The sequence below is a fragment of the Plectropomus leopardus genome, chromosome 3 (genome assembly GCF_008729295.1).
Source record: "Plectropomus leopardus isolate mb chromosome 3, YSFRI_Pleo_2.0, whole genome shotgun sequence".
In the NCBI taxonomy this organism is placed as follows: domain Eukaryota; kingdom Metazoa; phylum Chordata; class Actinopteri; order Perciformes; family Serranidae; genus Plectropomus; species Plectropomus leopardus.
Genome location: NC_056465.1, coordinates 13170121 through 13193375, shown reverse-complemented (window position 1 = coordinate 13193375; position 23255 = coordinate 13170121). Strand labels below are relative to the sequence as shown.

At 36.8% G+C, this 23255-nt stretch overlaps 1 protein-coding gene across 1 annotated transcript in view; it reads left to right on the top strand.

Annotated features, from left to right (window-relative positions):
* The first annotated feature begins 3279 nt into the window (after positions 1–3279).
* Positions 3280–23255, top strand: part of jak1 (Janus kinase 1) — a 69215-nt gene continuing 49239 nt past the window's right edge. Inside the window, exons 1-8 of the mRNA XM_042514698.1 lie at positions 3280–3533; positions 10541–10752; positions 14015–14138; positions 18925–19078; positions 19677–19840; positions 21077–21345; positions 22292–22407; positions 23001–23183. Coding sequence (XP_042370632.1) covers positions 10548–10752; positions 14015–14138; positions 18925–19078; positions 19677–19840; positions 21077–21345; positions 22292–22407; positions 23001–23183 — 1215 coding nt within the window. The 5' untranslated portion in view covers positions 3280–3533; positions 10541–10547. The remainder of the gene's footprint in view (positions 3534–10540; positions 10753–14014; positions 14139–18924; positions 19079–19676; positions 19841–21076; positions 21346–22291; positions 22408–23000; positions 23184–23255) is intronic.

The following is a 23255-nucleotide window of genomic DNA, read 5'->3' as shown; positions in this document are numbered from 1 at the left end:
TTTTAGGTAACAGCTAAGACTCTGCATGATGGCGACAGCCACGATCACTGGGGATTTCTGTCATACTTCCTTTATTGCAGTGTGATTAGTGCTACTGGGATATGGCATGGGAAGTCCCTTCCTCAAAATGAACCACCCATGTTTTTGTGTCTTACAGAAACTTACACATCCTCGTTCTTTAGTTGCAGGAAGAAAGTTTTCCCTTTTATTCACAAAGGTCCCTGTTTATTTGCGTACCTCTGTAACAATAGACCAGTAATCCTTACAAGTAATAACTAATGGATTTATTTAATTTGGTGCTTGAGTGCCCACCAAAAGGCAGAGAGAGAAGGATGAATACAATTTAAAACAAAAAACAAGCAAAATAAAAAACACTTTGCCTAAGGCCCCCCTATATAGCATGCATCAGCAGTATAAAAACATTTAATAAATAGTTTGTAATGCATTTTAATGTAGTTACAAGTAGATGTTATTGTTGTAGAGCCAGGTGTAGAAACAGATAATGAATGGCAAGTTAAACAAATGTAATACTACAGAATGTGTGTGTGTGTGATCTTTAGATCTTTATCATGCAGTCAGTGGGGAAACTCCGTAATTTGTATTCTTGATGACATCACCCACACAGAATTTTAATGAGAGAATCTGTCATTCATTTTCACACACTTCCTTGGCATATTTGTCCATGTTTTTTTTATTTCCTTTTTGTTAAAAATGTCATTGTAAAAGCAGAAATTGATATATCGCATGGCATGCAGCATAATGATACAAGACATGAGTTGCGGTATACGTTAACACATTTTTAATAATGGCAATGCTTTGCCACTGGAATGCTCTCACATATTTTCCAGTAAACAGCCACATACAAAAGGGCAGTTATGCAAATTTGCAAAAGATGGGGCCTATGCAGTGTTATTGTAAATATGTACTATGACTACATGTTTGGAGTTTGGAAACACAATCACAAGAGATGTTTTATAACTAAAACAAAGACGTGGTAGGAACTTCCTACATTTTACAACCCACAGTACGGCAAAGATCAATAACACTTCCTGCTACAGTTTTCAGAAGTTAAGCACAAATGTGGAGTCCAGGAGTGTGAAAAGTCCTTATTTATTCCCTGAAGGCAAAGAAGTATTCAGATCCTTTACATAAGTAAAAGCAGGCTAGCAATACCATACAAATACTCCACTACTACTAAAATTTAAAAAATCATCCATTCATTCATATGCAGAACAGTATTCACTGTCAGTATTATAGTGTATGATAAATATGAATGAGTATGTTGCATGTTTGTAATTAGTTCACATTTTAATTATATTTTACAAGATAGTGTATTTAGCCGTCTCCCTAAAAAGTTAACTTTTCATGACTTTAGAAAAAAAGCCCTGTTTTCAGATTTTGGATGATGCATTTGCAAACTAATCCAAGTTGGGTTTTTTTTAAACAATTTATTCAGCTTAAGAAGTGGGAAATGTTTCTTAACCCATCCATCCTTCAGTTTATCAGTAAAAAATGTTACGTTCAATCAAATGTGGAAATGCATGATCACAGGATTAGAAGAGTGTGAAAAATTGTAATCTGAAAAGCATATAAAGTTGTCAGACAAATATAAAAAGTGTATTATTTGCCTGTGAGATGTGGTGGAGTGGATAAAGAAAAAAGGAATGCAATTCAGTATCAGTACTTTACTAAATGTATGTACTTACATTCCACCGCAGTTTGTCCCAGTTGTCCTAATATCTTGTACTCATCGCTTTGGAGGGCTTTTTCCTGGAAACTCTCCTTTATCTAAGTCCCTCTCCACTAAAAAAAAAGAAAGAAAGAAAAAAAAAAGTGTTTTGCTTAGTGTCACTTCAATTGGATGTTTGGCCTGCATATTGCCAAATGATGAGGGGGGCTGTATTTCCCTGCTCAATTTCTCATTTCCCCTGTATTTCCCTGCTCAACTAAAACCTGAGTTTGTTATTGTTTCTGAAAGCTACTAGTTTGGTTGCCAGTCTAGTCCAAAATGCAACACCCACAGGTGTGATATGGAAACATAAATTCTCTGGTGTACATACTCTAAGAATTTATGGAAAAGTAGCTGACATTATGTTTCCAACAGTTAAACTTCAAAATTTTAAATATTTGTATCTTAATAGATTCTGGCTTTTTCGAGAAAGATAAGGAGAATTTTTTATATTTTTATAACAAACTGATTGGACATTTAGATGGAAATACCATGTCAGACACAGACTGTTATTCAAATCCTTTTTTCCCTTGTGTCTCCAAAACAGTCCCATCAAAAGGTTCTTTTGATAGCTGCTCTGAAGCTTTTGATCGTATCACGAGGTCTTCCTCATCAGATGAGTGCCTAGTTTAAATGTACATGTACACGGTGATGGAAGAAGAATTCTGATATCACACAGTAAAAAATACAACAAAACAAGTAAAACCCCTTCGTTCAGAACCTTACTGTAATAAAAGGCAAGAAGGCTAACATTAAAGTATCAAAAGTAGAAGTACTCTTCTGCTTAAAATGGTCCCTGTCAGTTTTATACAGTTATATACGATTTTATGTTTTTTTCATTTTTTTTATGTGTGGAAAAAAAACAACATCCATCCAACCCCCCCACCCACCACTGTATTAAATGGAAATGCTTATATGAGGTACTTCATTTTATGAATAATATTATAGGGACCACCTCTCTGTCTCTAATTGAGAGGTGAGTCTCCATTGTGGGAATAGATTATGGTAGTAAAAACAAACACATACACTCACTGTCTTCTTCTTATTATTATTAGTTTTTTTTTTAGTTATTCAATACATAGCTCAAGCAAATTTACAAAATCAGTTATGAGACAGGAAATAGCTTTGCTATCTTTGACTGATGTAATGTTAGATTTTTATTTAGAATTCTTGTATTTTGGGTTTCTATTGAATCAATTTACATTTATGATTGTAATATTTCCTAAAATATATAAAATATTGAGTTTTTGCTTATCAAACCTTTGAACAAGTCTATGTTTTGTAGGTATGTGCTATCTCCATCCAAAATAATTTGAACTTACTGTCAGAGTCCAGCCCATTGACTGTATATAAATACAGTTTATATAGGTCTATGGTCCAGCCCAGAGCCCTTTAAGAGATGTTTATTCTAGTGCACTAGTCCAGCCAGAGATGCTAAGGATTTATGTCGTCATCTTCAGTGACAGGCTAAACAGCCAATCAGCTGCTTAGTTCTTCAGTAGGCCATGACGTAGTTTTCGGGAAAGGGGCTGGTACTTGTCAGGAAGGGTAAGCAAGAACCATAGACAAGAACAGAGGACGACGTCTCTGTTCAAGGTACAAATTATCAACAAATTCTGTGGAATTTGCGCAGTTTTTCTGTCCCCCTGGACACTGGATATTTTTTCTCGAGGACTGTTAGACTGGAATAGCCGTGAAACGGTACTTAAAATCCGTCTAGAGAGGAGCTACAACTTGGTTGAAGCGTCTAATGTACTGATACTAAACGGAAGTAACTAGTCAGCTGCCTGTGTGAGCTCGCGAGGTGAGTAAATAACCTCTTATTAAATGTTTCTATTGAGAAAAATGTCTGTCCATTTAACACACCCACTTGTTTGTCATCTTTCCTCGTTGTTGTCAAGTGGGTAAACATACAGCTGGTGTTCGCTTTGACCATCTCAATCAACTACTGGCTAGCAAGCTAATGTCAACCTACGTTCGTCCCGTTTGGCATGATAGCAGCGGGACTCCATCGATGTTCAGTGGCACTGTACAGGCACATAGATGCTGCCAGGCTGATATACAATGTGATGAAATTATTTAAGCATGTAATGAATAGCTTTTACAGTGAACAGAGCGAGCACGAAATATTATAGATATGTCATGATATGATGCAATCCAATACAACAACGCCATCACAAACTATGGCCTGCTATTGTACTAAAAAGTTTTTACATGATCTAAAAACAAATAGTGGCTTAACGTTACAAGATTGACAACGACAGCCAGTGACATTTTGAATTACATCGGGGTTTGTATACTTGAAGTGAAATTGTGAATACTTTGGAGAAAAAAGTTGAAAAAGCGATATTTCTCTATAAAACAGCCAGCTTTCTATTTTCTTTCATTTTGCGTTCGGAGAGTATATGAAACCTGCTGTTTGTTTGATGCCGGACCAGAGGGGGCCTCAGGGGCCACAGGGGCCACAGGGACCCTGTTCCAATGCTGTGAAGATGGATTTTAGTAAAATGCTTGGATTTTATTCTGTCTACTGGAATTTAACCGATTAACAGAACAGGAAGAGGATGATCAAAAGAGTCACTTTGTGTCACACACCTGTCATTGAAACTGTCACTATTAGTTCATTAGTCCACAGACAGAAAATTATTCTGCAATGATGCTTATAAGTGATTCAATGTATGAGTAATTTTTGTGGCAATCCTGGCAAACATTCACAGTTTCCATTCTCTCAAATGTGAATATTTCCTGGTTTTCTTACTTCTCTGTGATATAGGCTAAGCTTCTAAGCTACTGCTACTGCTATTGATAGATCTTCCACAATTTCTTGACATTGCATAGATTAGACAATTAGGCTAACTGTCCAATTAAAAAAACTGTCAGCTTAATTGACAATGAAATCCTGTAATGCAAATATTTTACTAAATCATACAAAATCCTGTTAAGGTAGTGTAAGTGGCTTCACACATTTGAGGCTGACTAAGTTGGGTGCCTCTTCTTGGGCTTGACACACACACACACACACACACACACTACAGAAATAGGACAGGAACACTTAAAACGTTAAAAGCATTTTAAACACACCTTTAAATTTGATGAGTATTTTAATAATGAATGAGCAGGTGGCAGGCTTAATCGCAGAGCTATTTTATTTTTACCATAAAACAATATACAAAATGTATTTTAACTCAAATAACGTAGATACATAGTTAACATATGTGTGAAGGGTAATTTTCACTCAGAGGTAGACTGTAGCTAAACTAAGATTAGTCAAGATAATTGACATTTAAATGCGAAATGATCACATGATATTTAACATCAAAGAGCATTAGATTTATCACATATTTAACTTCTTCCTGTACTAACCAAGTGGACTTAGCGACGCTTTTGCTTCACCAGCATATTTTCTGCCCACTGTGGTTTTTCACTTTAGGCAAGTTTGTTTTGTGACTTTCAAAAACTGAGACATGGTGCAGCAAATTTTTACTGAGATGTATTGAAAACTGTTAAAAAATGGTATTTATTTCCTGCCTATCCAAATTACAGTATTATCGTTTCTGTTTTTTTTTTCAAATCCAGTGTCCCTTCAGTAACTTAAATTTAGGTTTATAAAATGCATGTGCATAACATATTGAATTGGCAGTACCTATTATAAATTGATGTTGCTGTCATACAGATAACATTTCACTAGCTAATTTCTCTGATTAGTTTCTACTTTTCTGGTTTAAAGGCTGTTGATAATCAGTGAAATGCCTATTTTCTTGTCTTACATCACTGGAATTCCTCATTAAGAATCAGTACTTTACTGTAGTTAATAATGAATTTATCAGTATGGTGGCTATGGTGAAATTAAATATCACCAAGTATAAAAGGTTTATAGAATATGTCAATGTGTTATATAAATATTTTTTGCCTTGGAGACTTGAAGAATAAGGAGGAGCTCATATTAAAAATCCCTCACCATCAGAGCACCTATTCATGCTTTTGTTATTTTTTTGTGTGTAATACGGCAAAGTAATACAATTGTGCCAATTTAATGAACATCCTGTAAAATTGTTTTTAGTTTTCAGTCTCACTTTGATCAATATACCAAAGATGCGGTGATAACAAATGTGAACACTTAATGTCAGTATGCTTACATGGGTGCTGTATTATCAAAAACTGGTACAGAAAAAAAAAAAAAAAAGTGGGATGGTACATTAATTAAATGATTTATTAATACTCAGGGCAAGCATATAGGGGGATGTCCTAGCTCTGCACGTACACGAGCAACAGTGTTGCTGCGAAGCACTGTTCAGATTATATAGTGGTGGAAGAAGTACTCAGATCTTTTATGTACAGTAAAAAAAGCAGTACATCAGTGTAGAAATACTCTATTGCAAATAAAAGTCTTGCATTCAAAAATTACTTTAGTGAATAAGGTATTGTAATAAAAATATACAAAGTACCAAAAGTAGCAACTGCACATTATGCAGAATGTTATTATGCCCATTTCAGAATAATATATAGTATGTTATATAATTGGACTTAAATTATAGACACATTTATGTGTAATAGTCACTCTAATGTTGCACCTGGAAAAGGTGGATCTAATTTGAGCAAATACTGCTGGCTCACATTTTCCCATCTATAATAATACATCATAAATCGTTCTTTAATTCTATTGTGTATTGATTTGAATCTGCAAAATAACTATTAGTAGTGCATCTGTCAAACTAATGAAGGGGATTAAAAAACACAATATATCCTACAGATATATAGTGAGGTATAAAGTAGCATGGAATAGAAATACCTCAAACTTGAGTAAATGTTTTATTACTTTATTTTAGTGCAGCAATTTAGCAGTATTTCAAAAAAATATGACAGAAACTACTGAAAAGGTTGAAGAAAACAAAACAGGGAAATTGATTGTAAATAATAATGATGATAAAATGATTAGTGTCATACAAAAAAGAACAACAATGACAAGTGCCAGATGGCCAGAAGTACTCAAATAAAAATTCCAAGCATTTTCCTTGTGTCTGAATGTAAACAAAGCTATTATTCAGTGTGAGTAAATCCTGCTCAGGTGTCCATTCACCCACTCATTATTATAATATCTCAAATATGAGGGCAGGAGGGTGTGAAGGCCCAATTTTGGCATTTTTTTCTGCGCTAATTGGACCCAGTCCTTTTTGTTGATGCCAAAATTTGTCTTTTGTTGGAAAATAACTGGCAGAGCGGGAGTAAGAGCAGCATTTTCAGGGGCTAGCATTATTGTTTGGATAAAGATATAAGGATCTACTTTTGTTCATAGATGTGTGGATTTAATTCCATTAAATGATGAAAAATATGTTTGGATCACACCCAGTGTCAGTTTCTGGTGTGGTCTAAAGTCAGAAATATAAGTTAAGACATTGCTGTGGATATTACCTACAAGCAGCTGTCACTGCACCTGAATTCAACTCTGTGTTCTTTTTTAAATAGAGTTCCTTTGATCCAGTGCTTTAATTAAATTGTATTTTAATGATGATTGGCAAGGTTCCCCCTTAGGACAGTTTTTATACAAACTGATTGTAGTGATAATGATATGATATGATTTGTTTTTTCAAACACAAGGTAGAGAGGATTTTTCAGATACACCTTGGGGGTGTAACAATACATTGATCTGGATTTATTTATAAATTCAATGATCAACAATCTGTTCTGATCAATAAAAAGGGAAAACATTGATACATATTGTCATCTTTAAGACATGTCTTTATTTTGTAATTCCCATGGTTCGTCTCTGTATCCATTTCCATCCAAGCGCACCTCCCTCCTAAATATTCAAACAATGCTAGCGGCCGAGTGCAAGGCAAACAATAGTAAGCTGCCAAGATAAAGACAGTGAAAATATTTACTGACTTCGTCTCATATCGATCGCAGGCCCCTGAATTTCATTGATTTGAAATCATGTTGTGGTAGACTTTGTGATGTCAGCTAATATGGTATGGTTGTCCAAATAATCGATATAATGTAATATCATCACAAAACCTGTGAAATACACCTTTAATACACTACCCATCAAAAGCAAAAATTATTATTAATGAGAAATAATTAGGTATGAGTAGAGTTGAAATGGTAGGAGAATTATTATTGTTATTACTGTTCAGTCACATTGAACCGTAAAGAAATAAAAAGAGATGAGCATTTTTTAGTTAAAGAAATGTTTTATATAGTTATTTCTCCAGGCTTTTTTGACTTCTTTGACAATATGAGAAGATGACTGTTCATTTGTTAGTCATTATCTTCCTTCTGTTGGCCTGTGTAGCCTAATAGAGCAGGACAATCCTTAATTATGTTGATTATTTGTCTTTGTGCTTTTTATAACCAAATGGCCACTGTCTGCAGCTCATAACCTCAGCATCCACTTCATGGAACAATTAATTTACCCTAAACTTAAAAATAAAGAAAAGTCAGTTTAGTAACCTACATTTAGTAACCTATGAGCAGCTTTATTTCAGTTTCAGTCTAGGTTTTTGCTGTGGTCAGTTTTTTCTACTCAACTTCTCAGATGAGCTACCTTTCTCAGACTTAAAGAGGCAGGAGAAACACTAAATTGTTTGGACCACCCAACCAACACAGAGTTAACATTTTATTTTTACTAACATTCAGCCATGTGCATTAATTAAGTAGAACTGAATGTTACCATTAATGCAAGGCCTATACCACCCATGCTACTAATCCTTGTTAGCATTTTTATACTAATTTTAATGACAACATGCCCATTTTGAAGTTATACATTAAAGAGCTGAAACACTTAGCTTAAAAATGATTGGTTTCATGTCAGAGCCTTTACTGCCAAGAATATTAATATTTTCTTTTTGGAATAATGTAAGAAATGATCTGGTTCCAGCTTTGTGATGGGCATTTTAGTATTTGTTGACACACTAAAGGCCAAACAATTAATAAGGTTAATCTAGAAAAAATAATGGTCAACTATTTAATAATGATGGTAATTATTGCTGTCTTGGTACAGTTTTTTGGTAAAACACAGATGCATATCAAGGCAGTATTTGGTAGTCTTTTATGTAGACTTATTTTTCCCCAGACCTGAATCACCTACGCAACTGTCAAGATTGGCTGTCTATCACTAAATGTCTAAAAGAGTCTCCAAGGTCTTGTTTTTGTTTGGTAGCAACAATATTTCCAGTCATTTTACAGCCTTTAAAACAAAGGCATTCACACATGGCAGGGTCACATCATCGAGAGGGAGTGAGCGGGACTGTTGTCATCTTTTTCAGCTGAAGTAGACTTGGGAAAATTTGGTCTAAAGATTACTAAACTTTTGCAAAACTGGCACCAGCTCAGAGCTGCCAGTCTCAACCAGTTTTAATCATATCCTTTGTTAAAGATAGCTTTCTTATTATGTCACATCAAATGTATGAGATATATTATTAACATTTAATCTCAGTAGTGGTTAGAAGTAGCAAGTTGAATTTAAGTAGAAAGAGGAAGAGCAAGGGAAGTTGACACGCTCAGTGATTAACAGGCAGACAGATGACTCACTGAAAATCTTTTCTCTAGAAATTCAGCTGTAAATGACAATAAAGAGAAAGGATGACTATAACAGGATAGCCCACTTGCCAGGCTGACTACTACTACTAATTTTGAGAACTGGCATATGTGCTAGAGCACATGATTAAAAACATTAAATGTACATATTATTAAAGCTAAGTTTTACTTCCTGAGCTTTGCAGTTGATTTGAATATGATCAGCTTTAGCTTAGTGTGAAATAGGATAAGTTTGGCAGGGTAGAATTATTGTGTCCAAGGCACAGTAATTTAATAGAATTTATTTGTCAGCTTAGTAAGAAGTTAACAGGAGTTACAACAAGCAAGAAATGACAAAAACAGACAATTAACCCTCATCAGTCTATCACTCTCTTTGCGTCTCTATCTCTGTTTCCCCTTTTCTCCTCCTTTTCATGTTTGTGGATATATGCTTATGCATGTGATGGCAAGTGTTAATACATGCAATGATCATATATCAATATTTGTTTCTAGTTATGCTGATGTGTTTAGCTGTAAGTGCTGTCAACAAAAAGACTCACGGCTGCTGCTGTTGATTTGCTGCTTTTGTTGTGCAGCTGGTGTAGACAGACTATTCGGCTCATCCTGCAGTGACGACCAGACTCGTCGCAGCAGTGATCTGTTCCCCATGTTGTTGTCGTCAGCTCAGTTGAAAGGCTGACGTCATTTCACTTGTAGTGATACATCACTCTCTGTGCTTTTGTGTGTAAGTGCTCTGCAGTATGTTAATATGACTCATCAGGTTAATGAACATTGAACTTAGAGTTTCTGCTGCTATTTGCTGAGCTCACAGTCAACACTCATGTCATACTGTAACACATGCCCACACACCTTTAGCACTTGACTGGCTATGTTAATGACAGTGGTCAACCGTTTCCTCAGAAAGTGTGGATTATATTATAGTGTAAGGGTTGGATGCTCATTCTGGTAAACTTGATATTAAAAACTACTGATATGTTTAAAAACAGCCATGGGACTTTCATTGATAATGTAATTTAATTAATCATATTAGTGCTACTTAATAGCAAGTACTTGTGAAACATGGTTTGATTTACCATTTCACTGAACATCAAAATACAGTACGTTGTGTTTAAGAGAAAAATGAATGAGGTTTTAGGCGTTTCTAATGTGTGCATTTTCTCATTTGTCTTATTTATTCTGAACTGAATTAAATGCAAGGCTTACTTTGGTGCAATGTGAAAGCAAAAGAAATCTAACATTCCTACTCTCCCATTTCTCTTTTTCACTTTGCTTGTCTAGTGTCTGAATGCCAACTCTGTGGGTGATGGAGTTGAGCAGGCAACTCTGTGGAAAGATGAGGAGGTCCAGTAAGAGGGCGCAATTCTCCTCTTCTCCTACTTCCACTTGGGGCCTCGAGATCCACTTTTACACACCGGAGGTGCACCAGCTGGAGTACTTCAAAGGCTGCTACACTGTGGAGCAGCTCTGTGTGGATGCTGCCAAGAAATGCTGTGAGTGACTGACTTGTTGGCTAGTCAGCAAAATCAAGAATTGTCTGCTCTGCTTATTGATGTACTCTGTGTTATTGTATTGTGTATTGCCAGTATTGAAGGCGATGCTGATAGTTTTCGATTTACTGTGAATATAATGTGGGGCATAACAATTGGGGGGTTGACAACTGAGATCCCCACTCTTTAATGACATTGCATAAGGCGTAACATTATTGATAATCAGTAAAGTGTTGTTGCTTTGTTGTTAGCTGCTTAACATGACCTGTTTGCCAGGTCCTGGCTTTGGTCAAACAGTGAAAACTTTTATAGCATGTGAACAGACAGAAAGTGAGACATATAAACACAAAGAGTACAGCTATAAAGAAAAAATATTAAATGACCAGCACCAATCCAACTGCCCAGATGAAATACAAGAATACAGCTTCGGGCCCAGATCCCAGCTCTTCTGTTGACGTGGCGCTGCGCTTCAGGCTTGCTCCCGAGATGGTTGGTGCCGTTGCCAACCTGCTACCTCTGCCCCCCGGCCTGTCTATCACGCACACACGCACACACGCACGCACACACGCACGCACACACACGCAAACAACATGTTAGTGGCAACTCTTTCTCCTCCTCTCTTTTTGATTTATACATACTACTTCTGTTGACTCTCTTTCTGTTTTTATATGGATGTATACACAGTGTATGTGAAGCTGTGTGTGGATATTGTATATGTATGTGTATGTATGTATGTGTGTGTTTAGATGTAGCACACACAGCCACACACACAAATGCACACACACACACACATGCACGCATGCACGCGTGTGCGCGCACACACACACACACACACACACACACACACCTATATACACAGTTTCTTTGTTTTTGTTTAATTTCTGTTTCCTTAATGTTCTTCTCTGTCTTTGTGTCTTTTATAATTTATTTTGTTTGTTCGTATGGCCTTACACTTGCCTTCACTTGTTTTGTTATGGCTGCATTTCACAATAAAGGAAATCTCATGTCGTTAAAAAAAGAAAAACATTATATGATTCCTATGGTGATGACATGTTATTGCAAAGTGTTATTTACAGATTTTACATTGAAAAACATGGCTAACACTGACATTTTTCTCCTTTGCTATGTGGAACTCTATTTTCAAAAAAATGGTCTCATTTTGAATCAGAGCATCAGCAGATTAATCCCATTCCTGATATATTGTAAAGTTAAGCACAATACAAGATTAACTAATCTCAGTTTTTTAAATCTTCTGTGCCATAATGACTATAAGAGGGCCAGGAGGGACAATTTCATTGGCTGTAGCTCTCCACCGTCAGGCTGCTTCCAGTTTTGCTCCGTCCTCTGCATAACATTAGACTATACCAGGTGCACAGAGCTCTTTGCCTATGAGTTTTTGGAGACTTACTGATTGATTATTTATTGATTTGGTCATTTTTCCTTAATACTTGTGCTTCTAAGTGGGCAGGGAGGCTGTAGCAGCCCTCGGCATCAAACGACAACAGCATGGAGTCGACTGGTGCTGAAAGTCCGTATTTGTCTGTCAAGCACCGTGAAACTAAAACACATAGAAAAATATGTTTGTTTTCTTGTATGATGAGAGCCCTCAACACATACAAATCAACATCTCAACATTTGATTGCACATTTATAAATAACATTTTCATTGCATCATTACTTTAAAACAAACACATTAAACATGTACAGAAACATCAGTTTCTATCATTTACAAGACACCATAATCAAATTGCCACCATAATTCATTTACAAAATACACCACGCCAGCCACACCATTGCAACACCCCCCCGATATACAACCAAACAACTTCAACGGCACGCCAATCAATTCGCCACATACCTTGCTTCGCCTACCAAGGGTGCAAACTTTCATCAGTTGAATGGCAGGAACAATACTCCGCAATATGTTCTTCACTCGACCCAAACTGTGCACTAAGCAATGAACAAACAAGTTTGTGTGTAGTGTCACACTGGCAGCAAACAATGAATTATCACACCAAAAAAATGTTTTATATTTACCTACCATGCTTATCTGCTCTCTGCTCAAGGCTACCTGCTTGCGGTGTGGCAAATGTGGTGTATGATGACACTACCTGTTTTTTAATACAGCTTCTGGGGCATGCTGCTCAACCCGGAACATGAAAAACACAAACTACAAAACTATTGCCTCTGATGGCCCCTCACAGAGGCTATAAATGGTTTCTTGTTTTGTTCACTTGTGTTTATTGCTGTTTATTCCTGTAGCCAAAAGACAACGTTCATACTGTGAACAACACGGATCAAACATTTCTGGTTTTGTTTAAGTTATTAAAAACACATTGATCCTTGCAATCATATTTTATATTTTATATTTTATCTTCACATACAATTCCTGTTAGCAGGTAAACTCAGTTTGCTCTGTGTAATGTGCTATGGCTCCTTGAAGAATAGATTTGACGCATATTTTTTTAATAAACAGCTAATGCTTTTAGGATGCATCTGAAACAAGCAAAACTGTGCGTCTGCTTGAATTACAAAAATTGTTTAGAGCGGCTGCCATCAGCTTGGACGTCACACTTTTCTAATTAAACTATTAATCAGTTTTGTCTTCTCCATCAGCTACCCTGACAGGTAATAATTTGAATGTGCTGTTCTGTAATGATTGGGCAAAATGGTTTACGTCTTTTAACAAATAATTTTTCAGCCCCTGTGGCTTTACTCACTGATTAACTTCATGAAATACGGCAATGCAAAGTTAATTGTTCAAAGAGGAATAAATGTGAGAGTGTTAAACCACACTCTCACAAAGAGAATTTCTCCCTGTCTATTGCTTTTCTCAAATCCAGATGAGTGTTTATTACAGCCTTACCTCGAAGTGCTGCCATTCAGCTGTCAACATTTGCAATAAAAAACATTAGATTCCAAACAATCACACGCACATGGCTCTACTGTACATCAACTGCAACCACAGTCCAAAAGCCATGAATCAGTTATTGTAGAATTAGACTAAATGTCACTCAAGGGCCTCTTAGAAGAAGCATCTCTCTGTCTCTACACAAAAAATACTAATTCTAACTGACTTTAGTTAGATTTGCTAAGATTATAATGGTCTCTTTTCATTGCAGACATTTTAAGGTTTGCTTTTGACTAAAAACAGGCTAATCTTAAATCCTCTCCTTGAACAAAGGCCTGCAAAATAGCCTCAACCCCACTTCACTAAATGATCTGAATATTGATCTTTTTTGCTCTTTTTTTCTTTCCCTTCTCAGCAATCTCTCCCTTGTGCCATAACCTGTTTGCCCTGTTTGATGAGACAACTGGCACGTGGTACCCCCCCAACTATGAGTTCAAGATCACAGATGAAACCAGTGTCAAGTTGCACTATCGCATGAGGTAAGACTACATTGGAGTTGAATATTGTAATTTTTAAGCTGCTATATGGGGCGGCAGTAGCTCAGTCCATAGGGACTTGTCTTGAGAACTGGAGAGTTGCTGGTTCAAATTCTCGCCTGGACCAAATATGGAACATGGACCGGTAGCTGGAAAGGTGCCAGTTCATCTCCTGGGCACTGCTAAAGTGCCCTTGAGCAAGCACCAAACCACCAACTGCTCAGGGCACCTGCATCTCTGCATTTAATTCATGTTTATAGGTCCTGTTTGTGCATTTGTGTGTATTTCGGGCCTAAGTTTGTAACATGTAAATGACAACAAAAATTGAATTCCCCTTTAGGCATTTATGAAGTATGTCTTCTTCTTATAATTATTATTATTATTTTTCTCCATGAAGTCAAAACTTCACTTGAAACAACATGAGTTTTTATCAAATGTGGTGTAGTCTTAAAGATAGTGGAAATATTATTTAATACAATTTTAAGATCTCCTATGTGAGAAACCCACCTCAGGATATAACAACCTTTCTGGACTTCTGATAACAGGGCACTTTCCACAATCGAGCTCTACACCCGACCTGCAAGATAAGGTGCAGGGATCTGTGCACTGCCAGCTGAACAGCATTCAAAGGCAGGAACTTTGGCATGTTGACACCTGACTATTAAAACTGGCTCCTGCAATATAAAATGTATTAATTTCTTGTGGGAAGGAGCAGGAGGTGGAGCGATGCTAAATGATACCAAACAAACCATGTGCCATAACGAACCAACCCGAAGGCCATCACAGAAGTAGATACATGAGGCTTTAAGGGGCAGGACTGTTTTCTTGTCTACCTCTAACTGTTGTTTTTAACGTTTGTGCTGAACAGCACTTCAGATTCAGATATCAGATTTGTTTAGTTATTTGTCATATGCAAGTTAACACACAGTCAGCAATTCAATGAAATGTTATGGACAAGAAGAACCAGTCAGCTCACTATTCCAAACAATAAAAATAGAAAAAATAGATTTAAAAAAAAAAGATATATCTATATACATGTACAAGGTCCAGAATGTAAACATTAACAAGATCTAAAGTGTGTATGCATGGGTTTTTTGTGTGGCAAATATGGGGTTAATGCAGGGTATTTAGCCTGTTTGTGGGGTCTCAGGGTTGGTTCCTGGAGAGGATGCCTCCACAGGCCACCATATTTCTGCCAGGAAATTAAAATCAGGGCTGGGCAATATATCAATATTATATTGATTTTGTGATATGAGACTAGATATCGCTTTACGTATATTGTGGATATTGTTAAGTTTATTGTCTTTTCCTGGTTTAAAAGGCTGCATTACAGTAAGGTGATTTCATTTTCTGAACTTACCAAACTGTTCTAGCTGAATTTCTTATTTGTCTTTACCCACTTAGGCCTCATATCCACACTACTGATGATTTTTTAACAAAAATCCCATTGTGTCTGTGAAAGCACTAACAGTCAACTTTATACTATCACTGAAATATCGATAGTAAGGTATTAGGTTCAAAATTATTGTGATGTCTGATTTTCTCCATATCCCTCAGCTCTGACTTCAAAGGTCATGTAGATGATGCCCAAAAAAGCCAAAGAAAAGAAAAAAGAACTAGGAAGAGTGTGTTTCAGAGAAATACCCTGCCTAATATGGAGTTTTTGGTTGGTGATCTCAAAACTGCGGGGATTATGCAGTTTTGTGACCTACAGTGTGGTCACATAGTGGATGATGTCGTTCTTTGACCTCCAGTCCACACTGGAGTGGTTTGAACACAATCTGGGATGAGTGCCAGGACCTGCAAGTCAGAGGCCATGAAACTCTATTAGAAAACTCTGGAGTAACCCTTCAAAGTGGGTTTCATTTGCTGACTTAAGTGATGGCGCTCAAATATAACATGGTATGCGAGTTTCAATAAACAGATTTATGTACCACTGTAGATGATGAGGGAGCTGGGCCTGGAGGCCGAACTTGTTTTTTTTTGCCAGTTGATCTACATTCTAACCCTCATCTTTGGTCCCAGAGCTCTGGGTGGTGTCCAAAGGATGGGATCTGGGATTTAAGTGGTAAATTTGTTTGCTTGAAGTGCTGTTCCTCTGTGTCCAAATTTGAGGACTGACTGTGAATACACTAGAGGCATTACATATCCTGGATGGCTTGGTAACGCCACAGGAGTCCCCATAATGAGCTGAAACACATGGCAAGGTGGATGCCAGGGCTACTTTGTTTCTCATGCTGCCATAATGACATGTGCCACAACAATTGATGGAAAATAATGGAAATAAGTGAATGCTGCTGTATATATTTAGTCTGGACTCTAGAGAGGAATTTGTTCATTTCTGAGGATACTTAAATGTGTTGCAAGCAACATCCATTATAGTCACACACACTTAAAAAAATCAATTTTATCTATAGGTCTCCTTCAGTTTTATGCAGCTGTTAAGCTACTTATAATAACAAAAATGTTTTTCTAGAAGTAAACTAATCTAGTAGAAGATTATACAAATGATTTCAGCAACAAATCCTTGGTCTTCAAATTGTTTTAATTTAGAGCAAATTTAGAGCGAAAAACATAACATCAAGGACTGTCAAGATACTTGGGGATCTGAAAAGAGTAAAACAAAGTCCTATTTGCACATTTTAATGTTGTCATGAAAGGTCTCATATCAACATAGAACATGATTGTTACTATATAGTTTTAAAGGTTGCATTTTGCTCAGAGACGGATGAATGCTTGTCATTGCCATGAAATGAATATGGAGGGCATATCACTTTGTTGCATACAATTTCATAACACCATTCAATTAGTGGCATTAGTAAAAACACTGCCAAATAATGTAGGTATGATGTATCATCAATCAGTAGCTCTGGTTGTATGAGATCATAACAGAGCAAAAGGCACTGGGTGGCTTGGCAAGAGGAGACACATTCTTCAGGTTCCCGCAGGCTTGTTAGATCTCGACTCTCACTTTGGCTTAATAAAAGGAAAGAAAGGAGAAAACGGCCAAAGATATCTGGAACAGTGTTTGGAATTCAGCAAAAGATGGAGGTTAGCAGCAGTTCAGAGAGGGCTTTTTTTTAACCTTCGGCCATACACCAATATAGTCTTAGAAAAGGCATACAAGTCAATTAGAAAAGGAATAAAAGGCAGTGACTCACTGACTTCTTACAACCTTTACAAGTGATACCAAGAGCAGAGTCCAATTTCATACTTGACCTAGTTATAAAAGACTTAATTGCTCATTGTATCTTTGTTTGTTTTTGGAGGGAAAGTTTTGAAAAGTGAAGTCCCTCTTTATTCGACAAGTTGACAAGTTAGATATCATTCCATGCAAAGAGGGAAAAACAACAGAACTGTGGTGTCAATTGAACTTCCTCTTTCTCTGTGCTTTGCCAGTAGCGAGAGAGAAAAGCGAGCATGCGCTGAGCCTAACTGTGGCGGGTGTTGTGTGTGTATTTGTGTGTATAAGGTTTTTTTTGCTGCAGCCTGCTTTGCGTATGATAGTGCTGTCTGTCAGACAAGCAAGGCACCGTGGTCACACAGTCTTCGACATAAAAAAATGCTCAAAACTATCACACAGTGATTAAAATGGCACCAGGATGTATAATTCTGTGAGGCTGCAATTATGCAAATCAATGCTTTTAGCTGAAGGTTATCCAAGGCTAACATGTTTACAATGGCATGCAACAGGCTGATGTTAATATTTACATTGTTTAATATCTTACATAAGTATGTTCTTCTGATAACATGTACTAAATTTCCCTTGGTGGCTGCCTGTTTCCTACAGGAAGATCTGCCACTGACGTTTGCACAGAAGTACATGCCAATTCACTGTATAAATGTTTATATACTATATCAGTCTGGACCAAAGTGGTGGACTGACTGACTGAAAGACAGACAGACCAACATCATCGTTACTGCTAGCATGGCTTAGAATAAAAAAACAACAACACATTAATGCCCCAAAAAGTTATCCCTGTGTCCTATGCCTATCCTTTTACAGTCTGTAATGTCCTTCTCTGGCCAATAGAGTTTGCATGCATGTGCCTGTTTTGCTGATTTCCATCTGCCACTTTCCTTTTTTCTCTTTTTATTTTTTCAAATGCTCTCTTGTTTTGTATTACTAATGCCCCTGCACACTGCCCATTGTCAGCTGTTGGTCTTAAAAGGATGTAGACAGACGTCTGTGACGCTGAACAGACAGAGATTATATTTCCTCTGAAAAGCACAGGCTAGCTTAAATATTGCTTCACTTCACAGAAAACAGGAAATTAGGTCAAAATGTAAAAAAAAAAAAACCCCAAACCAAAACAGAGATGTTACCCAGCACTAAAATTTTTACTGGCTGGGTATGCATTTTGTATAAAAAGTGGAAGTGGGAAATTGAGGGAAAGTGGACATTGTGGACATTTTTTACAGTTCGATTACTGCATAACAAAGGAGCAAGTAGTGAACTTCCTGTATTGTTTCTCTGTGTCATTTTAAAATTCTACCTTTGGCAGGCCTCTCTTTCACCGAAGGCCAAAAAAATCATCATTGCAAATTCAAGGCTTACCTTGTTATTTATAGGACTGACATCATTCTTCTCTTCTGGGAATAATTTGAAAAAGTAGAAGTGGTTTCCTGAACACGCATGATCGAAATCAGTGCATTCAAGAATTAATTGGGATTCACTGGAATTAAAACTCCTGTTATTTTGTGTATTCTGTGTGCCTTTTCAGAGCTGTTTATACTTTCTTGAACGCACACCCCGAATTAATTCTGTTTACTTTCTTTCTCCTGTCAGGTTTTATTTCAGAAACTGGCATGGAACCACTGAAGGAGAGTCTCCAGTTTGGAGACACTGCATCAGTAAACTCAGAGGGGGACTTAGTCCACAGAAAACACCAGAAGGAACTCCCCTGCTGGACGCTGCCTCTCTCGACTACCTGTTTGCCCAGGTGAAAAAATAATTAGCTACACATCTAACTTTCTTTACATTGGTATGGGAGCATTTTAGGCATTGCTCTGTCATTGTTGCAAATATGAGAATATCTAAAAAGATTTGACTTTACTAAAACCTTTTTATTGTTGTAGTTGTTATTATGTCTTTTAAATACCTTGGAAGTGTCATGGGATTAAAGGCTTTAACATCAACACATTGCACAGTTGAGTTTGAAAACATCAACAGCTGAAAGGAAATAACAATACCAGTAACAATACCAGGAAGTGCAGCTTTAGATAGTAACACCCCTTGAGGGTAATTAAGAGCCACTGCTGTCAGTTACATTCTTTAAGTCCAGTAAAGATATATATAAAGCTCTAACTCAGCAGTAATTGATGTTTCCATATTTCTAGTAACAACTGTTCAGTTATGCAGAGTATAAGAACTAAAAAAAAGTCAGCTACATCATTTCGTTTGGTTGTGTTGACAGGCTCTGTATGCCACACAAAGAACCAAATCATGCAGTGTATCTTATCCAGTTTCAGAGTTCTTTTTATGTTCAAATGCATTTGGTATATCTCTGTGTTAAATGTTAATCTGTGTTTGTTTTGTAGGGCCAACATGACTTTCAGTCAGGCCTTGTTCCTTTAAGGATGTCCCAGTCAGAAGGAGAGCAACACGAGATAGAAAATGAGTGCTTGGGCATGGCTGTGCTCGCCATCACTCATTATACTACGAATGTGGATATGCACCTGCCCACGGATTCCCGTGAAATCAGGTAACACAAAACAAACAACATAACATGCACTTGAGTCATTAATTTTCGTCAAGTCTAAAAGGTGCTTCTTCAATAGACTTTTGATAAGAGTCTTAAAATAACACTTAATAACTTAATAACACAAAAAAGCATTTGCACTAAACATTTAAAGGTTTGAAGATAAATATTGGGAAAATATGAATTAATATGATTTGGATTACTATCTGTGACTCGATACATGGACAACACCGCATATGTATATGATGATCCATACATTATCATCCCATTTTTTAACTACTGATTAACTACAGTAGTTAACTACTGTCACACCCTGTTGCTCATGTCCTTCATATTATAACCTCCCACACACATTTGAAGGTTAGAGAGCCAGTAGATACACAAAAACAGCTGTACATACCACATGAAGTAACATAGCTTCTAATTTATGGCTAATTTTAATTAAGTGGAAGCACTGAAAGTTATAAAGTGTATATATTAGTGAAAAGATGTTTATACAGCTGTTTTCGAAACAAAGTTACAAACTGCTCTACATGGTTGAAGTAAGATCAAAACATTTCAGGACTGCAATTAGGCAAATAAAGGCAGACAATTAAAAATAATACAGAAATGAAATACCCAATAACAATATAAGATAAAAACAGTAATAATGAAAATAACACAGACAAGACATGTTAGAAATAAAACATTGTGCGAGCATCAATAAAAAAATTTTTTCAGGGTTCCTGTGGATCCTCAAAAAGACTAAAAAGACACTAAGTCCATTAATTGATATACAAGGCCTTAATTGGTATCAAAATGCCTTAAATCAATCTCTTAAAAGTCTTAAAAATGATAAAACATGGGAAGAAAGATTTATATTAATCATTTTTCTGATGTGGCTTGGTGAAATCTCAAAAATTAATGAAATATATGTACAGAATGCCTCTTACATTAATGTCACCAAAAAGTTTTTTATGTTACAACAAATGTTTGGGCAAATTATTCCTACTCTTAAGTAACTGATGCCTGTTTATGTTTTTTTTTTTCCTTCAATTTTGGCTCCTGTCACATTGCTCTTAAATTTAATTTCAAGTGGCTGTAAAAAAAAATCTTAAAAAGTCTCAAATCCCACTTTCTTTAATATATAGGAACCCTGTTTTTTGAAAGATAAGTTTTGAGAAGGAATCAAAAGATTTCACTGTTTCTACAAATTTTTTTCTTAAATTTACATCTATCTTTCTGTCTCAATCCTTCCAGCTACAAACGTTTCATCCCAGAGTCTCTGAACCGCAACATTAAGCAGCGCAACTTTCTGACACGCATCCGCATCAACAACGTCTTTAAGAAATTCCTCAGTGAATTTAACCGCCGCACAATGAAGGACAGTAACATCACACCGTACGATCTGAAGATCAAGTACCTGGCCACACTGGAGGGCCTGACCAGCGGCCTGGGTAGCGAGCTGTTTGAGCCCATCTCACTCAGTGTAAAGCAGGAAGGAGATCTCTGCAATGGAGGTTACTATGGTAAGTTTTCAGGCGGGGCGGCCTCTAGCTCACCTGCTAGAGTGTGCGCCCCATATGCCAAGGCTTTTGCAGCGGCCCAGGGTCAATTCAGGCCTGTGGCCCTTTGCTGCGTGTCATTCCCCCTCTCTCTCCCACATTTTCTGTCATTCTACAGCTGACCTATCAATAGGGAATAATGCCCAAAAAATAATCTAAAAAAAAAAGTTCTCAGGCACCATACCAAGTTTGTGGCATGCAACAGCTCATTGTGGGTGGTAGTTTTACTGGTACTACAGGAGATTAAAGATGATTTAAGATAATCCCTGTGGCAGCTGATATAATTACAACGGAAGAAAACTATCACACAAAAGAGGGAGACAGATAAAATGATCAGTCAAAATATAGTCGCTACCACAAAACTGATATCTTGTTTTACTTGTTTCTGTAGACCTGTTATAATATTTGAATAGCTGCAGTTTAGTCACGGTGGTTACGTGACAGTGGTTGGTTTGGTGTGTTTACATGCAGAGTACCTGTGGTGTCCTGCCCACAGTTCTAAAGGAAAAACAGTTTGTTGATGTTGAAAGACACCTGAAATATTGCGTGAGTTTGTGTAGATGGTTAAAACCCAAAGTGAAAGGAACAAGATGTTTACATGTCACATTATCCTACTTATCGCAGAGTAGACCAGACCCTGGATGAGTCTAACCACCGTGTGAAGTTTTCAAGCACTGATGCAGAGCTGGATGGTTTGAGCTTCCTGCTTAAGAGCAGAGTTTCTTTCAGTGTAAACATACAGTAGCCGTGGCCAATAAGACTCCCAAAAAAAAACCCAAAACAAAACCATTAACTATTATATAAATATTTTTTTTATAGTCTACAATTTATGTGTCCTTCAACTGCAGGATTTAAATATTTAGGCTTCACGTGTAACTGCCGCTATCTAATGTTTGTTTGCTGTTTCTAGGGTACTACAACCAGGGTCAAGGGCAGAGCCAGAGTCAGAACATAGAGCCCAGCCATGACATGCAGGTCCTGGTTACTGGTACCACTGGTATTTCCTGGAGGAAGAAGCCTGCTGCAGTGAGTGAAACTGTGTGTGAAGAAGACATTGTGTTGGAGAGATAATGGCCTCTAGTTTCACTAGTGTCAGATAAACTGTCAGTTACAAACAGTTGTCAAACATCATAAAAGAAAAATATTAACTCCCTGTTTGAAGTCTCAATTTCCAAGTCCCTATAGGTATATCATAGGGGTATTTAACGGACAAGAAAGTGAACAAATGTGTATGTTTTTATTTCTTATTTGCTATTTTGTCCAATTCGTGAAAAGCAGAACATTTCAAGGTTATGTTTCCCATTTTTATGCAGAAAGTACTGAAATTTATATAAAACCAATCAAGAAATGACATACTGAGATAGCAGGTGGACACATTTCCAATTATATTGATGATGAGTATGAATTAGTTTGAAAATGCAGTACAGTTGTCTTCATTTTTTTCACATTACAGGTAACTAGTCCAAATGTGATGGTGCTGCATATTATCTAGGACAAACATTGCAAAGGCAATAGCAGTAATTTTGAATGGTTTTTGACATTATTTGAAAGTATTGCTGGTTTTGTTTTTATTTAGTAATTTGTGAGTGTATATGTTTTTTGTCTGTCTTTTAAAATAGACATCTGTGATCACCAAAGAAAAGGGCAAGTCAAAGAAGAACAAGTTGGATGGAAAACAGAAAAATGACAAAAAGAAAGAAGCAGACGAAGGCTGGGTGATTTTCTGTGACTTCCATGAGATCACACATGCTGTCATCAAAGAGGCCATGGTCACCATCTCCAGACAGGACAACAAGAGGATGGTGAGGCAAACAAATCAAAAAGCACTGCGCTTCATGTGGGATTGGATTTCATTATTGACACCTAGACATCAA